The following is a 10,687-nucleotide window of genomic DNA, read 5'->3' as shown; positions in this document are numbered from 1 at the left end:
AAAGAGTGCTGGGGTCAGATGACCCCCGCCAGATGCTTATTCAGTCTTCTCTAAAAGACCCCCAAGGTAGGGGAGAGCACCATCTCCCTTGGAAGCCCATTCCAAATTCTGGCCACCCTTACCATGAAGAAGTTCTTCCTAATGTCTAGCCTAAAATCTGCCCCCTTAAATCACCCTCTGGGGTTGTGACCCAGTTGCCTCCTCTTAGTTATTCTACTAAGGCAAGGTCTTTTTTTTTTGTCTCTTTGAGACCAGAATAAGCTTTGAAGCTGTTTATTTTCAGCTCTGAAGCCTAAACACAGATATTTTAGCTGAAAACTGAGTGCCCATTTTGATTCCCTTACTCCCAAAGCCAGGCCCTTGGCATGTGCTTAGAGTGCTTATTAATCCAGCTCTGTGCCCAGAAATACTTAATTTTCCTCTTTTCCTCTTCATTTGAGTACTTAATCATGCAACTTTAATTTCGTTCATATTTAAGTGGAAGTATTCATTGCTTCCTCTACACTGGAAGGACCAAAGGTTAAGCCCATTTAGTCTGATGCTTATGTCTTTAGGCTTTCCTGTCAGCCAGCATTTTACAAAGGCAAGATCCTAAAGCTCCTTCTCTAAATTATTCTGCCTACACAATCATTCTTTTTCTGCACTGCCTATCATCTCACAGAGTTGTTTGAACACATAGGACCCTTGTACATGTGACAAAATTATCCCTTTTAGTGGTTTAATTGCCCTTTTTTACTGATTTAATTGTGTAACAGTTTACATGTGTAATGACATATTACTATTAAATTTCATAACAGTGTACACCTTCAGCAGTGTATTTTGATTTAACTAACATTTTATGTAGCAAAGTAAAACACATCCAATGTATTTTAGTTTGCTATGTAACAAATTGCAGTGATATTCGTCCTGTGTACAAGGGCCCATACAAGGCAAGTCCTCCAAGCACAATGGTAGTAAGGTTCAAGACAATGAAGAATGGAGTTCTTTTAAAGAGCCCAGATAACTAAAGATATTTTATCCAGCAGATCAGATTAATTGAAAATACTAAGCAATGGAAATCAAAATCAGGAGCTTCACTGGAAAGCTAAAGAACAACCAATATTCACTTGCAAATCGAGGCTTTGCTGTTCATGAGAAATTAATAAAAATGACCTCAGAAATATCTCACCAAAGCCAAAATCCAGAGCTCAAGATGAAAAAAAATGTTCTAGTAGATAACGAAGCAAATGTGAAGTGCTATGGGCACATGCAAGTGATAAGGACACCAGGGTTTTGTCATTGGCTACATGCAGACTTCCACTACTGGTGCTTTGTGCCAAAGGAGACTCATTACTCATAATTATGGAACAACAGGCAAGTACCTCAGCAATATAACCTAGCATGGAATGTAAGGAGAAGCCAGCCAATTCTTTCTGTTGAAATGAATTATCCAGTTGACTTGGCACAATATTGCCAAAACAACAATCACATTTTTAATAATGCCAATTAAAATTTTTATTGCTAGAGAAGACCATAAAGGACAGGCAGAGGGAGAACTACAAAGTGACTGTCTTTCTTAGTTCACTCACCCAGGCAGTCTAATCTGCAGTTTAGGCTGGAATGTGGTCCAACTTTATGATGACTCTATGGGTCGTTAGTCACAGAATCTTAGAAATTAGAGCTGGAAAAGGTCATCTCATTCTTTCCTCTCTATCCCATGCAAATGCAGCACTATTCCCCATGGTACTTATTATTAGTAGGTTTGTTTTAAATGTGCAAAACAATAGGTTTCTCCACTTCCCTTGCAGGAGACTTTTCTGCTTCCTGATCAAGGAGCTTTTTTCTATGTACTGAGCCTAAATTTTCTTATTTTTGTCTTACATTTTTCTTTTGGTGTTGCCAGGTTGAATAAATCCTTTCCATTTTTATTGTGTATGTCTTTCAAAGACACCTGGGTGATCCTCTACTTGAATTTTCACTCATCTAGGGTTTGCATACTTAGAACCTGATTTCTGCAAACGCTGACTCAATATAAGGTTACATAGGGTGCATCTACATGTTCATTAATTTGCCATAATTATTGTGCATTAAGGTTAGTATGTGGATCACCAGTACTAAATCAATGTGCAGTAACTTGTGCTACTGCGCAGCAGCGCTGGCACACGGGTTTTTAGTGATGCTTACTGTGCAGTAGCCTAATACTACTGCGCAGTAGCGTATTAGCATTGTTTTTGGCTGACATGCTACTGCACAGGGCTATTAGACTACTGCGCAGTTAGCGTCTTGTGTAGACGAGCCCAGTGATGAGTAAACCTACTGAGTGCTGGTGACATACTCACTTGCATGGAGTTTTGTGAACAGTTGCAGGACAGTGCACTTAGCTTTTAAATCTATTCTCTCATCAGTTTCTCCAGCCTCAGATGATATTTATTGCCTTAAGCTGAATTGAGAGACTGAGAGATGCTTCAGAGATGCATGAGCTTTCATGGGCAACAATCTTCTTCACCAGATGCGGAATGTCCTGGAGTTTCTCAGTGTCTTTTTGGTAACATGAGTCCCAAACTGAATACAAGGTGCCAGGCACTTGTGCCATAGCTTTTCAGGAAGGGAATGCCTCCCCCTGATCACACTTCGCTTTGTGATATGCAATTCCTCTGACTATGCAACCCAAAATAATCCCAGCCTTTTTCTGTGTAAAGCTTAATAAACTCAGACCTAAATCTGTTGCCCCCAGGTCTCTTCCTCCTCCTACCCCTTGTTTGTTTCTAGTTTGAATTATTTCTCCTTAAGCAAATTAATTTGCATTTTTCCAAGGCAAATCTCCCATTTTGTCATCTCCCAACCACTCTAACTCATATTATCTCCCCACCCATGATGGCACTTGCAACACCTCCCGAACTTGTGGCTGCTGCAAATTTAATCAGCCAGCTTGTCCTGATCTACACTACTAAATAAACCTGTTGTCAGTCATCTTACACATAGCAATAAACTCCTCATGGCAGGAACTGTCTCTTTGTCGTGGGCCTTTACAGCACATGGCAGAGGGGGTCTCTGGCTTCTAAATACACAGTCATGCATAATAACACAGCTGCCATAATATAAATCCTAAATAATGGCCCCATGAATTTGTGCCTCCAGTTTGATATGCGGCTCCTTGATACATGCACAAACGAACCTCGAGTTCATTAGTGTAATGCACCATACTTTGGCACGGTCGTGGCATTGGTTTGGAAGGTGGCTTATACAGAGAGGATAACTCAGTCCTGAGACCAGGTGGGCATGTGTTTTTGGTCTCACAGTGCTCACATCTAAACCAATATGGGTGAGTTATGGGAGAACTTTATGACCCAGTGAATCCTGTACTGAAATCTAAATATCTGACACCCTGCTGCACTGGCTTCTATTGCTCATTTTCTAATTGAATCAAAAGTTGTAGTCCAGTTGTCTAACAAAATTACTCCTATATAAACCCATGCTGCGTGATATAATTAGTCTCTCAATTTTACATGATTTTTTCCCTGAGTCTATTATTTTATTAGGCATTAAAAGTAGTTTTCCTGGGTGATAAGTGGTATTAAAGGGTCTTTTGGCTGATCTGTTGCCAAACAGATGTTCAGGGAAATATAAGAAAATCTTAGAAACAGCCCCACAGAATACATATTTCTACATATTAAATAAAATTACTTCTACCTGATGAAGCTGAGAAGCAGGTGGGGTGGGGGGAGGGGTTGGCTTATTCTTTTTATATGTCTTTATTGTGTTCCCAAGGTCCAAAGCTTTCTGTAGGTTCACAGGAAAACTAGACAGGCCCACTTATCTTGATCTGAACCTGTTCTAACCCAAAGTTCAGTCTATCTTATCAGGACAGATCCTGGTGCAGAATCCAATAAGCAATAGCAATAGCCTGGGCTTTTCCACTGCAGTTACTCTTGACAATAAGTGAGAGGCTTTTAAGTAGTAGTGAATAAAATAAGAGTGTCCCTCTCTCTTTATTGAAATGAAAGACTTCAAGAAGTTTGGATGGGCCTACAGCTCCAGTCAGCCTCGGGCCGTGTGGTCAGACTGAAGGACACGATATGTGTCTCAAGAAAAATACCACGGGGATTGCAATTTAACCAGTTCCTATATGACTTCTACCTAGTGTATTTCTCATCACTAAAATGTCTGAATACCTTCAATGCATTTACCCTCCCACTGCCTTTATGAGGTAGGGAAATGCTATTATCCCCACTTCTCATTTGGGAACTGATGCACAGAGGTCCTATTGGATCATGGAGAACAAGTTGAATCTGAGTCTTTTATGGCCAGATAACTGCACTAGACGCTCTCTTTAGATGGTTTTCTTTAGCCTTAGGACATGTCTGAAATAAAAAAGCAGAGCCAGCCTTAGGGAAAATGGTGCCCAGGGTGAACTTGTATTTTGTCGCTTCCCCACCAGCACCCCCTCCGGTGCTGCCCCCAGCCCTGCAAAGTCAGCAGCACTGCAGGCAGAGGCGGGCGGGCAGGGGCATGAGGCGTAGTCTGGCAGGGAGGCAGAGCTGCCCACACTGCCTGACTCAGCTCCTCCTGAGCAGCAGCTGGAGGTGAGGGGTGGAGATGGGCTGGGATGGGGCAGAGCAGGGGGAAAGCATTGCTGTGTGTCTGTGGGGGCACCCCCCAACCACAGCACCCTGAGCAGTCACCCACATCACCCACCCCTAACGCTCTGTATAAAAGGACTGTCATGGTGAAGCAGTCAATGCCACTCCACAAGATGAAATTTAGCCCCCATAGTGAGGCACTGAGGGCATGACAGATTGACAGCATGTATGTGCAGGTGACAGAGGTTATTGCCATGAGCTGAGCACCATATGAAAGCAGCTATATTACATCCACTTTAGCACTTGCTGGTAGGGTCCTTCACCAGTGTAGACACACTCTTAGTGTTCATAAAGCACTTCCAGTAATTCTTATGTGAAAGGCCCATTTTAAGGGCAAGGTAGAGTTATTACGTGGTGGGGAAAACTGGTATTATGTGCTCCAATCATGGGCAGATCTAGGATTTTTAAAAGCGGGTGCAGATGGCATGGCACATCATTACATATAACACAACATATATTTTTCACCAGTTAAAGAGAAGCTAGAAGATTTACTAATACGCCAGGGGGCTAACACTACATTATTCAGTTTAATATCAAAGCTATTAGTATTGGAATGTGCACTGATTTGCTAAATTATATATAATGTTAAAAAAACACAACAAACTAGGCAAAAATAGTCAAAATAGTCGAAAGATACTGCTTCATTAGTCCTGTAGTCATTATAGTGAAATGGATGTGTCTATTCAGATACATCAAAAGCAGAAACAGAGCTTCCTGAGTGTTTTGACAGTGCCCCCATTACTTCACTGTCTGTCCTTTCTAAACTTGGGTTAATGTTACCATGCCTGAATAAAGGTTTTCAGCTAGAGCTAAAAACACTCTGAAGGGCTGTAAAATAGAAGAGAGAGATTATCAGGAATGGCCATCAGAGCAAAATTTCAGAACAAAGGAAAGTTTGAATAGTGAAACATCAAGACCATGATAAAGGATGGAGAGTCATTAACATCTGTGGAGTGGAGAGAGATTAGCAGGAATTCGGGAGATGATAATGAGCCACGAAGTCAATTAACTCTCTCAGCGCTGCCTGTAGAAAAATGCCACTGTACCTCTTAGTCATTAGTTTTAAAGTTTGGGTAGAGCAAAAATCAAAAGAGGTGGGGTAAAACAACACCATTGAAGCACACACCCCCACCCCCTCCTCCTGGATTAGGTGACCTTATGAGATCCTTTGCAGCCCTACTTTCTTATGATCCTGGGTGTATCTACATGAGACGCTAACGGCACAGTAGATTAATTCTACTGTACATTAGCATGGCATGAAAAACCATGCTAATGCACTAATGCACAGTAGAATTAGTAGAATTAGTCTACTGTCCATTCGTGTCACTTAAAAAGCGTGCGCCTGCACTAATGCACAGTAGCACTGATTGTGACACACAAAGTTAGTATCTGTGATTACAGGTACTAAACTTAATGTGCTGTAATTATGGCTCATTAATGAACATGTAAACGCACCCCCTGTGGCTCTAATAATATCATGCAAATAAGATACAGAGAAAGATTATGAGAAAGAGGCTTGAGACTGAGTGATTTATTAGCTAAGTGGAGATGTTTTTTACTAAAACACAGTGATCAGTCTTGGAGTACAGCCACCAGAGTAATAATGGGATGAGTGTGATGTTTCCCTCTACTAACTAAAAAAAAAGTTCTTCTGTTTACCCTTTGCATGGGTATGTCAAAATATTACTTAAAATGTATGTGTTTCATACTTTATTTGCCAATTATTTGTATTGCAGCTTCGCTTAGAAAAAGATTCACTGATCATAAAATGCAATTTTACATTAAAATGGGGGAAATTCTTTAGGATTAAAAAAAAAAACCAGAGTATTAGCTCGACACAATCATTTGAATGTCTGTCACAACCTGGAAGGTATTAAACCCAAAGCAGCTAAACACAAATGGAAACCAAAGGGGTTTTTATTGAAGGGAGAGTCAAGAGTGTGTTTCTTATAGGCGCATCTTTTCTGGGAGGCAGAGAGCAAGGTTTAAGCCTAATTGCTAAATCACGAAAACTGAAAGCAGCATACTTCACTTTCCCTCTGTGAAAGCAGTGTTTTGTCATCTACGTTCATATGCTACAGCTATATTGCATTAAGGGTACAATATAAGAATTCAAAATCTGATTTGCTTTAGATATCACAGATGTCTGATAACAAACCTGCCAGATAGGAAAATAATTTGGCATTTTTCATTCCATAGTTTCTAATGGGTTAGTGGTGGCCCCTGTAGACCGAGGAAAAAGAATATCCATTGTTCAAAAGGAGATAAGTGTCTGTATTTTCTAAAGCAGATCTCAAAATGTCTTGAGTGAAAGCAGAATGTTAGGGTTACTTCTTAAGCTTTTCTCAGGAGAAATCCTGGGTCTTATACATCAGTCCTTTTTAAGGCATTCTTCCATTGACTTTGGGAATTTTGCCTGAGTAAGGCCAGCAATATCAGTCCCGGTTTTGGCCCTTGGAAACAGAATTTGCAAGTTGGGCACCAGGATGAGAAACAGCAAACACTTGACTCTCATTTATTCTGTGGTCTGTCTATGATGCCTTAACAGCTCACAGAGACCCAAGCAGAAATGAGAATCAGGTCCAGAATATCTTAAAGAGCTTCAAGTTTTAGCCTGTCTCCCCTGCATCTGGTGCTATCTTTCTTTTTTCATGTCCAGTCTCATCTGACCAACAGCCATTCATGTAACCTGTGAGGACTGCTTACTTAAGTGTTTGCAGGACCGAGCCTCTAGATGTTAAATTCTGTGGGGGAGCGACAAGGATCCTGATCTGGACCTCATTTATTACTGTATTTATTTGGTGGGAGACCAGGATCATATCTCTCCCTACCTTTTATCTAAGTGGCTTGAGCATTCGCAATGCTGAACAATGCTTGTTCATCTGAGTCAAGTTGGTAGGATCAGATCCAGCTTAGGCCTTTATAAAGTTTGTATGAATGTTTATCATTTTAGTTCTAGTTCACATTATTACATTATGGTGCCATATGTGATGATTTCCATGACTATAGCTATAGACTATTGGATGAGAATTTTTGTATACATGGATAAATAAAATAATAGATCAAGAGGCAGCTTTATTTAGGAGTGCATTTTCTAAGGACTATGACTTATAAATAGTAAAGCCATTAATATATTGTTCTCTCTGATTACTAATTAAATGGATTTTTGCTTTCCTGAATTGAAACAAAACAATAGCAAACAAAAAAAAAAATCCTCAAATTGCCACAGAAGCAAGGCTTATAATGGTATAATATATGAGCTATGTCAGATGGTGGAAAAGCCTTCAAGACAAATATACTTCTGGTTGAAATGTACGTTTTGAAGTTTTTGCTCTAGGTTGTTGAGAAAATTATTTTCAAAGAAAATATAATTTATAAATGCGAACCATAATGGTGTATTGTTATGATGCCTCAAATGAACCACAGCTTATTTATATATCAATTTAATAACATTCCCTTTAATTCCAATCTGAAAAGGCATTTGGTAATGAAATACTTGTCATTTTAGACCACTTTGCTTTTTTAGGTTTTATTTTGTATATATTTTTCCCTTTAAAAGCGTGATGCCTTTAGTATTATTATGTCAGAATAATCATAACAGGCAACATTTTCATGATCCAGGAAATGTTAACATGTTACATGCCTTGCTTTGAAAAGATAAAAGAAATGATTGCAGAAAACACATTTTAATTTCCATTATAATCTGGAGGTCATTTAAGTGATGTGATTTGCATGCTTGACCTTGTTTTCACCTACAAACAACTTCAGTCCTTCATGTCCATATTTTTAGTCTCTGGCTCTATTTCAAATTTGCATTGTTTTGAATTTGCATGCTCCCTGTATTACCCATGCATGACACACGCATAAATTTCCAACTGAATGTGTGCATACTTGGAGACATTCATGGCCCATTTTTTCTTTCGTGTGTATTTTTTTCTTTTGTTTTCAGTTACTAAAGTTAAATATGCTTGAACTGTAAAAGTGGCATGAAACTTTTGTGACACAAGTGAACAACTATTTTGAAGAGGATTTTTAAGTAGTTAAAACTTCACACCCTTCAAAAATGTATTCTATTCCAGAACACCTTCTTTTGGCACATCTTCTTTTCAGGATTTAACACCAAATAAATTCTATTATCAGACCCTAAACTTGTTCCATTGTATAATTAGGACCAAATCTTGGTCAATGTATTCACAGGGACAGTTCCAGTGACACTGGATTATTTACTTAATTGTGATGAAAAGTAATTGGCTTCTTATGCCTCCTGGCCATATCCTGCTACCATTTAATGTAACGCTATGAATGCTTGCAGCTCTGTTTAAACATAAAATCTCTTCTAACAAAAAATGCCTATTCGTTTTATATTCCATTTGCCAAATGATGGCAGGCAATGCCTCTGAATTTGTTATAAAGTATTGTACAACAGTAGAATTCAATATCTAAATGACACAAAGCTGGAGGCCTATGCACAGGAGACTAATGAATGAGTAGAAGCTCATACTGAAATGAAAGTCATTTCCTTTAACTTGCTTGAACGAGTCATTGAATTATACCTCATAAATTACAAAATTAAGGAGAAAAATAAGACTGATTTTGAAAGCTGAAACAGCTGCCAAAAAAGTATACATTTTAATTGGCACAGAGTCGAATCCATGTATCTACTGAAAATGAAACACGAGCCCCATTCAATGGCTTCTTTTAGCCACTGAATGAATTATGAGCACTGTTTACTACGATTAAGTTCTCATTGTCTGATCTTGAGGCATCCTGAGACCCCTGCAAGTCCCACTGACCTCAGTTTGAGTGGCAGATGCTCAGCGCTTAGGCAATCACATGCCCTATAAAAGGCTAAACCAAAACCCTAGATTCAAACACCCCCAAATTAAAGGGAGTGGGATCAGAATCCACAACCAGATCTGGATCCAAATCCTGTTATAATTGTTACAATGAACACAACCAAAACCCTTTATCTGACTGAGCCCACGCTTGGGAGTTCCAAAATCTGGAGCTAAAGATTGTGTTTTGAGCCCGGTAATGAAATGGATCCAGTCTGCAAGGCGTTTTGCCTTTTAAGCTGCAGTGCCTGGTGAAAATCATTTGTGATTCTTTGTGACTTGGTTTGGACCAATTTTGAGTCACTACAGTTCTCTCCACTTTTACAAACTAGTTGTTTTGTCAGCATGAGTGTGACAACAATTAGACGTCCCTGTTTTTGCCCCATGCCTTTTCTCCTTCACAGTCATTCAATGACAAGCGTAAAAAGAACTTCATCTTTTCACGAAAATTCCCATTCTACAAGAGCAAGGAGCAGAGTGAGCAGGAAACAAGTGATCCAGAACGTAAGTAACCTCTTGGAGACCATGTCACATGCAGCACAAAAATGGGTGACACGCATGACACCAGCACCCCACACATCTAGGCAAACAACTAGCAAAGGCAGGCAGGCGAGGTATTACTACTGTGACCAATGCATGACTGCAGTTTGGATCCAGCTGGTGCTCCCTTCCCTTGAACCGTTCTTTTCAGAATAAGAATAAAGCAGTGCCTTTGGCTTTTGGCTGATGTATAATTTCCTTCCCCTCCTGAAATTTTGCTGGGCTTTTTCTTTCTTGTTTCTTTGTCTGTTTTTTGGTTTGGTTTTCTTTTGTTTTTGATGGCGCTTAAAATATAATTGTAGCTTAAAGTGTTCTAATCTGGAACTGGCCTAAATTAGCTTACATCAATTGGTATTAAATGATTATATAGAATTATTTTTGGTTTAAAAAAAAAAAGCAACTCAGGTACTCTTTTTGTAATACTTGTAACCTTCAGGAATTCGTATAGGCGGCTGCAATTTCCATATTAATTACCACTGATCACTTTTGTTGGATGTTTTAGCCATAAGCTAAGAACCTCACTCAGTGGTGCTTTCTATTTTCATTGCGGTTTGTTCCTCACTGTAAACTGCAAAACTAAGAAAACCTAGGAAATGTAGTCCTCTGAGTAGAATGATCACTCACTGCTGACCTTAATTTTATGTTCTGGAAGTCCCGAATAATTTAATGTATATGCAGGGGGAATTTCATTTC

At 39.4% G+C, this 10,687-nt stretch overlaps 1 protein-coding gene across 1 annotated transcript in view; it reads left to right on the top strand.

Annotated features, from left to right (window-relative positions):
• Positions 1-10,687, top strand: part of LOC102376729 (disks large homolog 2) — a 519,043-nt gene that overhangs the window by 480,358 nt on the left and 27,998 nt on the right. The window contains exon 13 of the mRNA XM_025214018.1: positions 9,859-9,958. Coding sequence (XP_025069803.1) covers positions 9,859-9,958 — 100 coding nt within the window. The remainder of the gene's footprint in view (positions 1-9,858; positions 9,959-10,687) is intronic.

The sequence above is a fragment of the Alligator sinensis genome, unplaced genomic scaffold, assembly GCF_000455745.1.
Source record: "Alligator sinensis unplaced genomic scaffold, ASM45574v1 scaffold906_1, whole genome shotgun sequence".
NCBI lineage: Eukaryota > Metazoa > Chordata > Crocodylia > Alligatoridae > Alligator > Alligator sinensis.
This window is presented reverse-complemented; position numbering and strand designations above follow the sequence as displayed.